General features: G+C 28.5%; 1 protein-coding gene across 1 annotated transcript in view; it reads left to right on the top strand.

Moving 5' to 3' along the window:
- The window catches only part of LOC119602430 (putative protein kinase C delta type homolog), a 60422-nt gene that overhangs the window by 18363 nt on the left and 24035 nt on the right, over window positions 1–18024 (top strand). Inside the window, 3 exon segments of the mRNA XM_037953943.1 lie at window positions 470–555; window positions 628–690; window positions 692–758. Of these exon segments, the coding sequence (XP_037809871.1) occupies window positions 470–555; window positions 628–690; window positions 692–758 (216 nt within the window).

The following is an 18024-nucleotide window of genomic DNA, read 5'->3' as shown; positions in this document are numbered from 1 at the left end:
CTTTCTACAAGAATCTTTTTATATTTTTATTATTCCATTCAAAATCAGTAAATAGTGTTTTGAAATTCATAAACATTATTAAAAGTTATTTAAAAGCTGTTTAAGAACTTTGAAGGATTTCTCGGCATATTTTAAATAATTGAGCTTTTTCTATGAAAACTTGAAAAAACATTATAAATAGTTTACAGCTTTTAGTTTAAAGCTTTTAGAATCTATTTTATAGTTTTAAAAAGCGTTCTAGATATTGTAGTCGATTCACAGGACAAAAACAATTCACATATGAATCGATCTAATCCCTGTATAAATGTTTTTTGCTACGACTTTATAAGACTACTTTAAATTTAGAGAATTTCCATTAAGGTGATCGTGTAATTTCCGAAATACGTCCTATTATTTTAAAGCTCTGAAAATACTCCTTGCCTTAATGAATTTCAAATTTAATTTAATAAAAATTTTCACATTTTTCCAGCTTGCCAAACTGTTGTACATAAAAAGTGCCATGAAAAACTATTGGGTAAATGTTCGGGTTCCGTTTTTGATTCAGCAAGTACTATAGTAAGTCTAATCTAACATTATCTATCATACAACAGATACCATTTAATAAACATATATTTTTTTCAATTACAGCTGCTGCGTGAAAGATTTAAAATCGATATGCCACATCGTTTTAAGCCTCATACATTTATGTCACCCGACTTTCTGTGATCATTGTGGTTCAATAATGGGTGGATTTTTTATACAAGGACTGAAATGTGAAGGTAAGTTTGCAAAAGCTTCCATAGTTACAAAAAAACAAATTTTTTGTTTTATAATATAGACTTTTTTAATATATTAATGTAATGAATTAATTAAAATACACGTTGTTTTAAAATATGTATTATTTAAAACATTTTGTTAGGCATTAATAATTTCTGCGGTTGATTTTACATACATATTTTGAAATATTTATTTCAAAAATTCTAACGATTTCATAGGTGTTCATAATTTTGCGGTTGAAATTTACCTTTCAATTTAAAATTAAATATGAAATAAGTTGGCAACACTTTAGCAAATTGTATTTAGTTAATTCAACAACCACTAGCAACCTGTGGCGGTAAATGTAGGAACTATGTATTTGTATTAAAGAGTTTTTAACCCTTAAATGAGAAATCGGAATTATTTGGTACTTTTTGAAAATTCAAATATTGTAAGGGATTTTTTTTTTGTTAATATTTTACTTTTTTCCACTGAAACTACGCCTAATGCAAAACTTTGATAAAACCTTTTAGTTTTATAATCAAATAATCACTATTATAGTCTCGAGGAAAATTTGAACTCTTTTATTACGATATTTAGTTAGTTAGTTAGTAGTTAGTTAGTTTAGTTAGTTAGTTAGTTAGTTAGTTAGTTAGTTAGTTAGTTAGTTAGTTCGTTCGTTAGTTCGTTAGTTAGTTAGTTAGTTAGTTCGTTCGTTTTTTTAGTTAGTTATTCGTTAGTTAGTTCGTTCGTTAGTTCGTTTAGTTAGTTTTCGTTCGTTTTTTTGTTCGTTCGTTCGTTCGTTAGTTCGTTTAGTTCGTTTTCGTTAGTTCGTTCGTTCGTTCGTTGTTCGTTCGTTCGTTCGTTAGTTCGTTCTTCGTTCGTTCGTTTCGTTTCGTTCGTTCGTTCGTTCGTTCGTTCGTTCGTTCGTTCGTTCGTTCGTTCGTTCGTTCGTTCGTTCGTTCGTTCGTTAGTTCGTTCGTTCGTTCGTTCGTTCGTTCGTTCGTTCGTTCGTTCTTCGTTCGTTCGTTCGTTCGTTCGTTCGTTTTGTTCGTTCGTTCGTTCGTTCGTTCGTTCGTTCGTTCTTCGTTCGTTCGTTCGTTCGTTCGTTCGTTCGTTCGTTCGTTCGTTCGTTCGTTCTTCGTTCGTTCGTTCGCGTTTCGTTGTTTGTTCGTTCGTTCGTTCGTTCTTCGTTCGTTCGTTCGTTCGTTCGTTTTCGTTCGTTCGTTGTTCGTTCGTTCTTCGTTCGTTCGTTCGTTCGTTCGTTCGTTCGTTCGTTCGTTCGTTCGTTCGTTCGTTCGTTCGTTCGTTTCGTTCGTTCGTTCGTTCGTTTCGTTCGTTCGTTTTCGTTCGTTTCGTTCTTCGTTCGTTCGTTCGTTCGTTCGTTCTTTTCGTTCGTTCGTTCGTTCGTTCGTTCGTTCTTCGTTCGTTCGTTCGTTCGTTCGTTCGTTCGTTCGTTCGTTCGTTCGTTCGTTCGTTCGTTCGTTCGTTCGTTTCGTTCGTTCGTTTTCGTTTTCGTTCGTTCGTTCGTTCGTTTCGTTCGTTCGTTCGTTCTTCGTTCGTTCGTTCGTTCGTTCGTTCGTTCGTTCGTTCGTTCGTTCGTTCGTTCGTTCGTTCGTTGTTCGTTCGTTCGTTCGTTCGTTCGTTCGTTCGTTCGTTCGTTTTCGTTCGTTTCGTTCGTTCGTTTCGTTCGTTCGTTCTTTCTTCGTTCGTTCGTTCGTTCGTTCGTTCGTTCGTTCGTTTCGTTCGTTCGTTCGTTCGTTTCTTCGTTCGTTCGTTCGTTCGTTCGTTCGTTCGTTCGTTTCGTTCGTTCGTTCTTTCGTTCTTCGTTCGTTCGTTCGTTTCGTTCGTTCGTTTCGTTCGTTCGTTCGTTCTTCGTTCGTTCGTTCTTCGTTCGTTCGTTCGTTCGTTCGTTCGTCGTCGTTCGTTCGTTCTTCGTTCGTTCGTTCGTTCGTTCTTCTTATTAAACTATTATTATAACTGCAACTTAACTTTTCCTAGAATCAATCATTCCCTCATTTCCTGATCTAAATTTTCCCAAAAATATCATAATTTATTGACTTAATATAATGATTACCCCACACTTAAATTCACAACTAAAACACGTGTGATCGATATAAAAATACTCATGAATGCATTGCCCAATTCTGTTTCAATCAAAATCCCCCTTAAATTTAAACCATGACGTATGAGTAATGAAAAACTACAAAGAAATTCAAAATTAATTATACACACTGTATTCTAAAGAAATTCAGTTGCTAATGTCGAATAAAATAAAACATTTGATTGATTTAAAGCGAAAAAACACCCACACGCCTCAACTACATGCAAATAAAAAAGGAAATAACAAATAATATATAACAAAAAATTAATTACTTAAATCATTAAACCATTTCCTTATGTTTAAAAAAACAACCGAAAAAAATGTGACAAATAAAAAATAGTCTTTTTCTATAAAAATTCACACCTGATTAACTTATAATCTTATAAACAAAAAATCATCATGATGACACACAAAAGAGTTTTTTTCTTCACTGCCAAAAAAAAAACGTATATTAATGTAGTAGAAATTAACATAAAATTAAAAATTAACACACACAAAAGTAATAAAGAACAAAAGACATACGCATGTAGATGGTCTTTTTTTGACAAAAATTAAATTCTTTAAAGAAAAAGTTTTACATATAAAAATTGAAAATATGCCTCTTGCTACTGAACTGACTGCAGCCATACATATGGACGTCAACTACTGCAACTGAACGTAAATAATACGTAAGAGTTCAATGACATTGCTAGAATTTTTGCTTTAATAAAATGTATTTTCATTTTTAAAAAACTTTGCTGCATTTATAAAAATATTTTTTATTTTAGAATTTAATTTTAAATTTGAAAAAAACAATATTATCGCCACCATAACTTCTTAATTAACACCTACACTTCACAGCCAAAAGCTAGCTACGGTCTAATGCTCAAATTCATTTTTTTAGCAGATTTCATTTTTGTTTGAAATACCAGTGCATTTAATTTTTTGTCTATGTCCCAGTTTCTTTTTTATACCTGTATGAACAGTAAGCTTTTCTATACAATTTTTTCTTTTCATTTGTGACTGATGTATGTTTATCATTTCTTAAATCTGTCAGCTTTATTTTCTTATTTCATTTGTTTTCCGTAGTGTTAAAATGATTCATTTTGTAGAAAACGCATTTATAATTAATAAAACATACATACACATGAGAATGAACACAAGAATTAAATATGAGTTTATAATAATTGCACAGTGGTGTTAAGGGAACAAAATTCTGCTGACTCAACTTTTCTTTTAAATATATAGAGAATATAAGAAGAAAATTGGACGCATAGGAAAGTGATCGCAAATGTTCTTAAAATTGATCGAAAATTTCCCATAAATAAAAAATTTATCGAGAATTTTTGTTTATATAGAATATGGACCGAGAATTCCTTTATTTAGAAAACTGATCAAAAAATCTTTTATAAATAAAAAAAATGATCGAGATTTTTTACAAAAAGCAAATTTATCGCGAATTTTCTATTGAATTGATCAAAATTTTTCTGTAAATAGAAAACAGTTCAAAAATGTTCTAAAATTGATCGTGACTTTTTTATAAATAGTATACTGATCGAGATTTTTCTATAAATAAAAAATTATCGAGAGTTTTCTATAAATAGAAAATTGATCGACATATTTTTATAAATTGAAAACTGATGGAAATTTTTGTATAAATTGAAAACTGATCGTGAACTTTCTATAAATAAAATAGTGATCGAGATAGAAAAGTGATCAAGAAAGAAAGAAAATTGATCGATTATTTTCTTTAAATAGAAAATTGATCTACAATTTCCTATCAATAGCAGATCGATCGTTATATTTCTATAAATAAAAAAATAATTTAAATTTTTTTATGAAAAGAAAAATTATTGAGAATTTTCAATAAATAGAAAATTGATCGAGATTTTTCTATAAAAAAGAAACTTGATCAAAAATTTTCTATAAAATAGAAAACTGATCGATTTATGTGCATAAATGGAAAATTTATCAAGATTTTTTTAATATTGAAACTTGATCAATAATTTTCTATAAATCGAAAACTGATCGAAATTTTTTTGTGAAAAAAAATTGATGAAAAATAGAAAACAGTTGAAAATGTTTTAAAAACTTCAATTATAAATTGATCGTGACTTTTTATAAATAAAAGACTGATCGAGACTTTTCTATAAATAAAAAATTATCAAGAATATTCTTCAAATAAAAAATTGATCGACTTATTTTTATAAATTGAAAACTGATCGAAATTTTTGTATAAATTGAAAACTGATTAAGAACTTTCTATAAATAAAATAGTGATCGAGATTTTACTGTAAATAGAAAATTGATCGATAATTTTCTATAAATAGAAAATTGATCAAGATATTTCTATAAATCTAAAATTGCTCAAGAATTTTCTTTAAATAGAATACTGAGCGAAAATATATTTTAAATAAACAGTTTATTGATTGTTTTCTTTAAATAGAAAATTAGTCTACAATTTCCTATCAATAGTAGATCGATCATTATATTTCTATAAATAAACAATTAATCGAAATTTTGAAGAAAAATTATTGAAAATTTTCAATAAATAGAAAAATTATCGAGATTTTTCTATAAAAAAGAAAATTGATCAAAAATTTTCTAAAATTAAAACATTTTCAATAATTTTCTATAAATAGCACATTTAGCGAGATTTTACTAGAAACAGAAGACTGATCGAGATTTTACTATAAATAGTAAACTGATCGAGATTCTCCTAAAAATAAAAAAATTATCGAAAATTTTATTTAAATTGAAAATTTATCACTATTTTTTTATAAATAGAAAATTGATCGAGATATTTCTATAAATCGAAAATTGATCAAGATATTTTCATAAATCGAAAATTTTTTAAAAATTTTCTGCAAAAAGTAAAATGATCGTGAATTTTATAAACTACACCATTATAGTGGGGTAGGTATTATGCGCTTGTGTTGATGTTTGTAATACCCAAAATTATTGGTCCTACGCCCACCTTAAAAGTATACCAATCAGCTCAAAATCACACTCTGAGTCGATTTAGCTATGTCAGTCTGTCTGTCTTTCTGTCTGTCTGTCTGTCTGTCTGTCTGTCTGTCTGTCTGTCTGTCTGTCTGTCTGTCTGTCTGTCTGTCTGTCTGTCTGTCCGTCCGTCTATCTGTCTGTCCAAGTAAAGCTTGTGTGCACGCTACAGGTCGCAATGTCCAAGATAATTTGACAAAATTTGACACAAACTCTTTTAGCCCAAGGACAAAGCCTATTAAAATGGTTAAAATCGGTCCATTATTTCCTCTAGCTCCCATGCAACCGTACACCCCGAATAGGGTGGCACTTTTACTATAAAAAGAAAACTGATCAAGTTTTTCTTAAAAAATTGATCGCAATTTTATATCTAAATAGAAAATTGAGATTTTTTGAAGAGAATATTGATCAATAGTTTTCTATAAATAGAAAATTGATCGAAAATTTTTTCTACAAAGAAAACTAATCAAGAATTTCCTATAAACATAAAATTGATTAGTAATTTAATATTATTTTTTGTCCAAAAAAAACAAACCTTTTAAACCACTGTATGAGTACAATATGTTTATTTTCTTGGTGATTTGGTTGAATGGAAAGAACAGTCATAATAGTCCCAAAAACAACAACAAAATGGCCAAAACCAATAATAACAAATCCACAGATGTTAAATTGGTTTAAAGACTTTTTAAAAATTTTTGTAGATTCTCATTAATAATTTATATTTATCTAACAACAAAAAAAAAAAGTAAATAAATTACGATCACAAGGAAAATTCTATTTATGTTCTTTGAAAATAAAATTAAACATTTAAAGATGAATAATTTGTTAAAAGAAAAAATAAATATAAAAGGCATAAAATAAAAATTGAGATATAGAAAAAAGTCAGGAGCTTTAATATAATACAAAAAAAGTTTGTTAAAAAAACCAATAGCTAAAACCGTAAACGCATTTACTAAATGTATAAACTAACTAATTTATACTATTTACATCCCTTCTACCCCTCAAAAGAAAAAAGCCCATAAATATGTCACTTAAATATTTCCTTTAATCTTATTTGAATTTCTTTTTTTTTATAAAAATAAACTAAAAATAACTTAAAGACAGAAACAAAATTTTACAAATTTTTTTTTTTACATAGACCACTTAAATTGACGTAAATTGTCACAACAATAATGTGAAAAATGCAAAGATTTAGTAGAAATAAAAACATTATAGAAATAAAACTAAAATTTAAAACAAACAAATAATAGAAATTTGAAAACAATCTGTATATTTTTGCATAAATAAAAAATTGAGAAATTTAAATAATTTTGTAATAAATAAATAAAAAAATCAGCAAATATTTATATGAACTAGACTACATGATCTCTGAGTGTATGTGTTTGGGATTTTTTTTTTGGGTGTTCTCTACTACAAACATAAATGTGTGGGTCTAGTTTTTCGAATATAAATTACACATCAACTATATAAATAAACAAATCAATTGTTAAACAGAATAAAAACAACAACAAAAAAACAATAATATTGTGCCAAAAAATCATTTATCATTAAATGTAAATATAACAACTACTACAACAACAACAGCAAAGGCAAAAGATCACATTTTTTGTTGCTTTTGGTAGACAAAAATTCTACAAAAAAAATATTAATAAATGAAAATTAACTATTTGTAAACCCGACTTTTTATTGATGCTATATAAACATGAATTTGATTTCAATAATTTTTTAAATATATATTTTTTTCAATTGATTGCAAATTCTTTATCAATTGATAGTTTTTTTTATCAGTTTTCTATTTATTCAAAATTTTCGATAAATTTTATATTTATAATAAATTTGTGATCAATTTTCTATTTGAAAATATAGTCCTACACCCACCTTAAAGTATCGGCTAAGCATCACTTTCTGATTCGATTTAGTTATGTCCGTCTGTCCGACTATCCGTCTGTCTGTCTGTCTATCTGTCTGTCTGTCTGTCTTTATGTCCGTCTGTCTGTCTGTCTGTAATCTTTGTGCTCACGCTACAGGTGGCAATTTTCAAGATAATTTGATGAAATTTGGCACGTACTCTTCTTCGTTTTATCCAAGTAAAATCTGGATCAATTTTCTATTTGGAAAATATTCTCGATTAAAAAAATCTCGATCAATTTTCTATTTAGAAAATATTCTCGATTAGAAAAATCTCGATCATTTTTATTTTAATAGAAAATTTTTGATAAATTTTTGATTTATGGAAATATTTCGATCAATTTTATATTTATAGCAAAATATTGATAAATTTTAAAATTAAATTAAATTTTCGATAATTTTTTGTTTTTAGAAAAATCTAGATCAGTTTTCTGTTTATAGTAAAATCTCAATAAATTTGTAATTTCTAAAAAATTATAGAATTTTTTATTTATTCTTTATTGAATCTTTCTTATATAGCAATTTACAATAAGTATTAAAATCTTAACCTAAACTATAACTAACGTTGTTGTTGTCGCTGCAATTTCAACCAAAGTTCTCGATAATTTGATTATCTGGCAAAATCCAATGTTTCCGTTCTTCTCAATCGACTATGTCCCTCAAATGACAGCAACTCCCTGACAAGGGGATTTGGCTGATCCATTAGTTTCGACAAGTAGGTTAATCAAGAGAATTTGATCTCCTCGCGAATTATGGGGACATTGAGATCCCTATGAATATTACTATTGCGAATGTACCACAGGACACCTGTTATTGACCTTAACTGACTGCTTTCTTTGTAATTTTTTAATATTAGATGAGGAGGCTGTTCCCCACAGTTCAATATCGTATTGCCATATTGGTTTTATAACTGTTTTGTACAAAAGCACTTTGTACTCCAAGTCTAGATCTGACCGTGGTCCAATTAGCCAGTACATTTGAGCTGACTTTAAGTTTATTTGTGTAACCTTGTCTTCAATGTGGTGAGTCTACGTCCAAGATATCTCACATGGCTTTGTTCAGGAATTTTTATATTGGTTATCTTCCCGTAGCTTCTGAATAACTGGAGTTGTTCAGAAGCTATTGAAGGGTTATCATGTAGGCTTACAAAAGCGGTATCATCCGCAAATGTAGATGTGTGAGTCAGAGCGCTCGTTAGCATATCTGCTATATAAAATATATAGGAACGGACCTAGAATACTCCCCTGGGGTACTCCACATCTTTAGAACTGATTTGAAAAGATCTTTCATATATGTAATTTTTAAGCAGTTTGCGAACATTCGCAGTTAGTACTGTGATAATTTTGTGTTTTAGTCCATATGTATAAATAATGCTGAGCAATATTACTTGCTCTCGAAGGCCTTCCGAATAAAAGTAGTTATTCGATGTACCTGTTCGATAGTGATATGCTTTCTTCTGAAACTATAAGGCTTTCAAGCAATAACTTTTCAAAAAGAATATGGACAACAGGCTAAAGAATATGGACAACAGGCTAATGGGACGGTATGATGTCACTTGAGTGACATCTTTCCCCGGTTTTGGTATCATAACAATTTCGGATACTTTCCATGAGGTAGGGAAATATCCAATATGTAGCATCGAGTTAAAGATGAACAATATAATTCTCAGTGCTGAATTGGGCAGGTTACTTATCATCGTGATAGTAATTTTATCTATACCAGGTAATTTTCCTGAATTTAGGCCTTTGATTGTCATCTTCACAGTAGAGAAGAGGAATTTTATTGGGCCACATTATTTATAATGTTAGCACTAATAGAAGAATCTATATCATTTTCAATAAACACATTCTCCAAGTGATTGGCGAATGCTTCAAGTTTTTCTGACGTATTTCTTGGCCATTGACCATTCTGGAGGCGTATGTGTGACAATAGGGCATTGCATATGTTTAACAGCTTTCCAGATACTATATTCTGTTTTCTTAGTAGGTTCTAAGTTTTTGAGATAATTTCTCAGATTAGATTCCTTATTAGTTTTTAAGGCACTGATTAAGTTTAACCTTTATGTTTGGAGATTGCCATTGACGTCTGAGTGTTCTCTTTTTTTTAATTAGAGACTCAATGTTCTTAGGACATTTCGAATTTTTGTAGTCTTCCAAAGGTGACTGGGGGTGTTGACACTTTGACAGCATCTTGTAAGATATCCGTAAGTACATCGACAGCGGATTGTATTTCATGGTAATTTTTCAATGACATGTTTTGTGGCAAGTGTTAGCTAACATACATTTTATACTTTAACCAGTTTGTCTTCTTGTTAGGGAAACAAAAACAATAGTTTTCCAATTTATTTGGTTTTTCTAGAAAATTGTTTACACGAATACCAAAATTGTTCGCACAAAATTTGAGCATTCTAGCTGCAATAGTTTCCCCGATATAAGATTTTTTTATTTAATATAAATGTGAAATATCACGCCCCTTTTTTTCTAATCCGCCCATATTTGTCTTAAATATTCATATTAATATCAAAGTGATTCCAGCAAAATTTGAGCAATTCATATTTTATAGTTTCCCAGATATACGAATTTTGGTACTAACTTTATATTTGGGGATGACACGCCCTATTTATTATCCGCCCATTATTGCAAAAAAAATTTTTCATTGAAATTTAAAAAAAAATCTTTAGTTTTCTAATTTTACAGACAATTTTCGATAATGATAATTTTATTGATAATTGTCGATAACTCTTTTAGAGCAAATTGCTCTTTTTGGAAGAGATATTTGAAAATTTAAATTTTTTGACAGTTTTATATCTCATTTTATACGAAATTTTTTAAAAGTAAATTATTGAAAAATGGCAAAGATTGGTTTATAGAATATTTTTCTTTTTATATAAAAAAAATTTACAGAAAATTTTTAAAAAATTTTATTTTTATAAAAGCATTGAAAAATTATATATTTTGAAAAAATTTTTCGAAAAAATTTATATTTTGTTTTCAATAAATAAAGCAACAAAAATACCAAAAATATGAATTGCAGAGTACCCCCAACCATCCATAGCCAATTCGATAAAAAAAATCATAAACTTACAAGCATCAACCTAGACAACAGAAAAAAAACATTTAATAATTTGATAAAATAAATTAACATGACAATAAATGGTCAAACATAAACAACTAATTGATGGTTCAACGTCACTGCAAAATACTATATAGAGAAAATTTTTCGAAATAAAAATAATTTCAGAACATGATAAAAATATTAAGAACAACAACAACAAAACACTAACTGCACCATACAAGTTTTTTTACTAATTCTATTTGTAAATGATCAAGCAACACCTTCCGCATGACTTTTATAATAATGATGAAGATCTACTATGTTGATCATTAACATCAAATAGAATTTTTCTTAAAAAATTCTCATATTTAAAGAGATTTCAAATGAAATAGAAATCATATTCGGGGAAAAAATAACAAAAAATATTTAGATTCTCTAAAAAACCTATTGCTGCTCTATAAACTCTTTTCAAAAACAAACAAAAAAAATATTTTGTTTTAAAATGAGCAGCAGCAAGCAAAAAAAGAACATTTTTTTCGCAAGGCGAGTAAAAATGGAAATATTTTCTTTTTTTGTTTTATTTTCTTGAATTTTTTTGCCTATTTTTCATTTTAAATGTCGTGTGAGCAGATTTTCTTTTGTAAAACTCTCTCTATATTTTAAATTTTGTTTTAGAAGTGAGTATGAAATCACAAGAACAAGAAAAAAATGAAAAAATTTTGCAGTATATTTTTATGAAGAAAAAAATTTTTTTTTTTTTTTCAGACAGAAAATAGTGAAAGAAATTTTTCACACAAAAATTTTGTCTCAGTTATTGCGGTGGATTCTTAAATGACGGTTCGTTTTCTAAAATATTAAAAAAAAGAGGAAAAATATTAAAAAAGTATTTAAGAAAAAAATATTATAATATAAAAGTAAAGCTCTAAAGAAAATATTAAATATATTAACTAAAAAGAAAATAATAATAAAATTAAAATTACAAAAATAATTTAATGATTTTTTGTTTAAGTGCAAATAGTTTTAAAAGGCTAAAAGTTAAAGATCTTTAAAAGCAAAGTAACTAATTCTTCTAGAACTTCTCTAGACAAACTCTTACGTCATGTTTTTTCTTCTTTACGGAATTTCTTTTGAAATTATGAAAACATTTGTGCACCTGTATTATGGTTATTTAAAAAAAAGCAAATATTAAAAAATTAATAAAAATTTTAATTTATTAAAAATTTGTCTTAAGACGAAATTTCAACACAAATTCAATGTCATTTTCAATTTAAAATTATATTTCTTTAAAAAACCTGCGACATTTTTATTTCATTTTTAGTTGTCATCATAAATAATTATTATCTGATTGGCATGTGATTTTATTATTTTTGCTAAATTATACCATTTTCTAGAGAAAAGAAATATTTTTGAAAACAAATTTTTTCGTAAATGAACTTTAACCTTTTTGCTGGGTATATTACTTCTTATATGCTTAGAAGTGGACTTTGTGTACATAGACCAATATATAAAGAGTGTAGAAACAAAAGCTGTTATGTTCAATTTTGCAATTTTTGTAATAAATAAGAAAGTCCTTAAAATGTCTCTTATTTTGATGTTATTCTCCTATTTACTTGTTGAAAGAAAATGAATAAAAATTTATTCCTAGTTTGAGGCAAATCGTATCTGATATTTTACTGCTAGCTTAGGAAAAAAAGTGGAGATTGCTACCTTTGTTTCTATACCACTCATACAGTTTAAGGACGTTGTTCATAATCATTAATCAAAATTGTATAAAACAAATGTTCACACAAAATTCGTTAAATAAAGCTTAGATAAATATTTTTGATTAAGGACCTAAATGTATAAACTCCAACACGAGTATTCTTGAAAGAAATCGCCGCTGAAAAAGTTTTACGAAATGAATAAACTAAAACTACAAAGGAAATCACAAAACGAAGTGGAGATTGCTATCTTTGTTTTTTCAAAAACGAATTTAGTTTGTTTTATAAACCTTTAATAAATGTTTATGAATAAGACCCTAAATGTATAAACTCCAATATGAATATTCTCGAAAGAAATGGCTGCAGGAAAAGTTTTACGAAATGCATAACAAGTTCCATAATTTATAGAAAGGAAATCACAATTAAATATCTGATCTGATATTGAAGATATTTGATATTAATTTAAGAAAAAAGTGCAGATTGCTATCTTTGTTTCTATACAACTGATAAAGTGTAATATAAACTCCAACGTGTATATTCTCGAAAGAATTGTCTACAGTAAAAGTTCGAGTTTAATCAAAAGTTGCCAGTATTAACCCTCATTGTCATCTTATAAAACTCATACATACTTATTTGTTATTTCATAAACCCTATTCGGAAGTACAGAAAAAGAACTTCACCAGCAATGATTTCAACTCAACAGCTTGTCATAGGAGAAAGGTCTTTCACTCGATTCATATTCACTACTTTTTCTATAAACGTTTAGTTATGATATTGATAACAGTTGTTGTAACTTCGACAACTAATAGCTGTTCTTTTTACAAAACATGGTTGTCATTTTGACAACGCATTGTTATTATTTTAACTACATATTGTCTTCATTTTGACAACGTATTGTTATTATTTTGTGTTTTATGACAAGTAATATCTTAAAATGGAAGAATTTGTTTTAAGTTTACCCAAAAAATGTCCACATTGACTGTTTCACACGGGACTAGTTTTGTTACAGGTAACTTTCTAGTACAGTTATTACTTTCACAATTACTTATAAGAACCCATAGTTAATTAATTGTTATTTCATAAACCCATCAAAACAAAAACTACCAAAAAAGTTAAAAAGTTCTTGAATTTGTCATAGGCCTTTCTTTCGATTAATATTCACTATTTCTGCCCTAAACTTTTAGTTATGATGTTGACAACATTTGTTATAACTTTGATAACTAATAGTTGTTATTTTTACAAAGCATGGTTGTTATTTTGACAACGTGTTGTGGTCATTTTGATAACGCATTGTTTTCATTTTGTCAATATACTGTTGTCATTTTGACAACGTATTGTTTTAATTTTGTGATTTTGTGTTTTATGACAAGTTATATCTTAAAATAGAACAATTTGGTTTAAGTTGTTTCAGTTTACCCAACAGATCTCTGTATTTAAGCATTGTCATCTCAAGTCTTCTTCACATGCGACTACTTTTGTTAGAGGTCTCTTTCCAGTACAGTTATTACTTCCATAATTACCAAAATACTAATTTTAACATAAATCCCTCATAAAAGAACTACCTAAAATGCGAAAAAGGACTGGGATTTACTGCATGAAAGAACTGAAAAAGATCTTCAGAAGCAATGATTTCTACACAGGCTTGCCATAAGAGAAAGGTCTTTCTTTCGATTCATATTCACTACTTCTGCAACAAACTCTTAGTTATGATGTTGACAACCTTATAACTTTGACAACTAATAGTTGTTATTTTTACAAAGCATGGTTGCCATTTTGACAACGTATTGTTTTCATTTGACAACGTCTTTATTTCTCTGCTTTCAATTTGGTCTTGCATTGAAGCCTTTTACTATTAACTACATGCATACACAGCGGGAAAAAGAAATATAGACGCCTGGTACCAAATTGATACCAAACTGTTTATAATTTTTTAATAACATCTGTTGTCAAAGTATATTTAACACTATGTAATGTTGACAAGATTGCCTAAATGTTAACAAACGTGGTAAGCTCACTATTGACAAACTATCCATTGCCAATAGTGAGCTTACCACGTTTGTTAACATTTAGACAACGGATGTGTATAAAATTTAGATTTCGACAACGAATTGTTGCAATGTTGACAACGTTGCGTTGTCAACATTACATATGTACGTATGTATATACTTTGACAACGGATGTTATTGAAAAATTATAAACTCTTTGGTGTCAATTTGGTACCAGTCTAGTATATATGTTTTTCCCTCTGTGTATAACGTGCTCCGAGGGACCAGTCAAAGTTTATATATTTTCTTATAATTTCTACACATAAGGTTTCAAGTGCGGGGGAAAAATTTATTAAATTATAGGTACTTAAGCGTCTGAACAAAGTAGTCCGTTTTATAACCAAATAAGTAGGTCATGTCCAAAATTTTTTTTAATTTAATAACAAATTAAAACAATTTAAAATTTCTTATTTTTAATTAAAAAAATTTTCCTCTTGTGTCACCAATAGTTTCATTAACACAACATGAATTCTTGATTTCTATACTAACCGCCATTGTAGTTTTTTTATACAATATTTTTTATTAAATTTGTTTCATATGAGTTTTTTTCAAAATTATTTCTTAAAATTTTATTTAAAAAACAACAAAATTTTTTCGTTTTTTTTATAAACATATTCATGACTAATCTGTCAAATATTGAAACATATACATATTTTGTTGTATTTTTTTTCGGTGGCTTTCTTGGCAACAATTCATGAAATGTTGTTTTCATTTAGTTGACAATGTTGCAATACACATCTGCTGTAAATTTTTACGCTGATAATAATATTTTTTTCTTGTCTGTTATAAACAGCTAATGTAAATAGTTTTACAAGATCACCTGTAGCATAAAATATGAAAATATGAAAAAAAATATTGGAATTTAAAATTATTATAAAAAATATTTAAAAATGTTTTAACTAGTTTAGAAATAGTGGTCAGTTTAAGTCAACAAAACGTTGTAGTATTTCGTAGATGATCTAGTTATGTCTGTCCGTCTGTCCTTCTAGGAGTACCAAATTGTTAATATTTTTTGTTGATATATGTAAATATTGTTCAATCTGATCAGAAATGAAGCTTCTAGTCTGTCTGACTATATATGTGTCCGTCCATACATCATAATGTCCTTTAATAATATTTTTTTTAATATTTATAAATGATGATCTTAATGCTGTTGCCTTGAGTAATGGAACTTAGATAATTCAAAGCCAAGATCAAGAATTATTGTATTAATTACAAAATTAGAATTCGGGTACTTTCCAAATGATTACCATGGAAAGTCATGTGTGTCTTGATAGTGTGGGTGCATTTCATCTCGAAACAGACTCGAAGAAATCTTCGAAAGAGGGCAAGACAATAAGCAGTGGAAGTACTCCCCGTTTGGATATTATTTTATAGGTCTTCCAGCTTTGTGTATATTTTTCAATTTAGCTATTTTTTGTCCTCCTGTCTGTCTGTCTGTCTGTCCGTCTATCTGTCTGTATGTTTGTTTGCCTGTCTGTTAAAGAACTACAGGATGTAAATACATGATTCAGAATTAGGATCAACACGATAAGTTTAGTATTGTTTAGAGTTTTAGGCAGGCCAATCCGATCTTCTAATTTTATGAATAATTGTCCGTCCGTCTGTCTATTTTTCTGTCCGTCTGTATTGTTAGACATCTACAAGGAGTAGACCCACTATTCAGAATTAAGATAGGACCAACACACTAGGATTGGAATTGAACGAATGCTAACTCGATGTTTTAATTTTACGAAAAAATTTCAATCTCTCTGTCTGTCCGTCTGTCTATTTTTAAGACCGACCTGTAACAACAACAGGTCGTAGAAACATTTGCTTCAGAATTAGGTGTATGGTCAACACAATTAGGTCGGTTTTTGTTGTTTCTATATGCTTGTCTGTCTATCTGTTTTCTTTCCTGTCCGTCTGTCGTTCTCTTAACCAACCATAGAATAAAGACTCTGGATTCAGAATTGCAATAGGAATGAAACAATAAGGATCTTTACAATTGACACTTCTTTTAAATCTTTCTCTATTAAGGTTGTACTCTTAATCAGGATTTGAAAATGACCTTATGGATTTAAAAACCTTGAAAAGTTTTTTCCTCAAAAAGCTAAAAATATCCACTTTTGAAAAATTTTAATTAAATTTTGAAAAATTCTTAAAACTTACACTACATCAATCAACGTGTTGTAAAATTAATTATGTTTTCAACGCCTTAATAATTAACTCAAAACTAATTCACTTAATTATATTATTTATCTGCACAAAACCATTAGCCGGCACCTGATAACACTATTTTCAATTAAAAATTTGTTTCCAAATAAAATTTATTTGCACCAAAGAAAAAAAAATCATTAAATTTTTAGTTAGTGTGAGACATAAACACTAATTAAGAAAATTCTTTACACTGTAACGGAAATATTCAATAGAATTTTAAAGCGGAACACAATTTTTATTTTAATAGACCTTCAGCAATACGAAAAGAAAAAAGATTTCGAAATAAAATAATATTAACAAAAAAAAATCATGTTAATAAAATAAATAGAGAAAAACATATAATAAATATTGCATAATTTCTGTTCGAGGTGAAAAACAACTAAATACAAAATAACTTATAAAATTATTTGTTAAAAAAAAAAAAACGCGACGTAATCAAAAACGTGTGTGTATATCGTCTGTCTCGACGTAAAAGTAAAAACGTCAACATCCAAATCGTACAACGGAATGTTTAATGAAATCAAAAGTGTTTGAGTGGAACATAAAAATATTTTCAATTTTTCTTTAAAAGCAAATTCGAAATGTGTTTATAAAAATAAAGTGTCATTTACTAAATTTAAACTAAATCCTTTTAATTTTGCATATTCCCAACGACAAATCTTTAAATAAATATTTTTTCTTATAATTTAGTTTAAAAAAAAGTATCGAAAATTTTGTTTAAAATAATGTTAAAACCCAAGAAAAACAAACAACATCAGTCGCACAAATTGTTTAAAAATAAATTATGAAATAAATTGTTTGAAAATTTTAAATAATAAAAATAACAATTGCTAAGTAAACAAATAAAAAAACAAGAAAACAATTAAAAGTTTTTAAGTGTAAAACAACAATAACAAAAACCTAAACCAATATGCCTTTATACACCGATTCGAATTATTACTACAGTGGTGGCAGTAGCCAGCTGTATTCACCCTATTATCCGGGCTCCTCCAGTGCCACGCCCACTTCTTCGAGTATCTACAATCCCTACTCGTCCACCTATAATCGCGCAATAGGTGGTTCTTATGTAGTGCCCATATCCACGCCACGCACCTCTAGCTATACTTCTACACATGGCATGTCCTCGTCTCGCTATCAACCTAAACTTTCTACTATCACTGAAACTTCACCTTTAATCAGTGCTGCTAGGCATACTACTCTTATGCCCTTGACTCGTATACAATCACCCAAATACACCAGCTACTCAACACCCACACCTGTACATACCCCTAAATATATACCTCCTAGGCCCATACTC

This window comes from Lucilia sericata, unplaced genomic scaffold (genome assembly GCF_015586225.1).
Source record: "Lucilia sericata isolate MDLA Ls3-8-SP2 unplaced genomic scaffold, ASM1558622v1 Contig000231F_arrow, whole genome shotgun sequence".
NCBI classification, from domain to species: domain Eukaryota; kingdom Metazoa; phylum Arthropoda; class Insecta; order Diptera; family Calliphoridae; genus Lucilia; species Lucilia sericata.
This window is presented reverse-complemented; position numbering and strand designations above follow the sequence as displayed.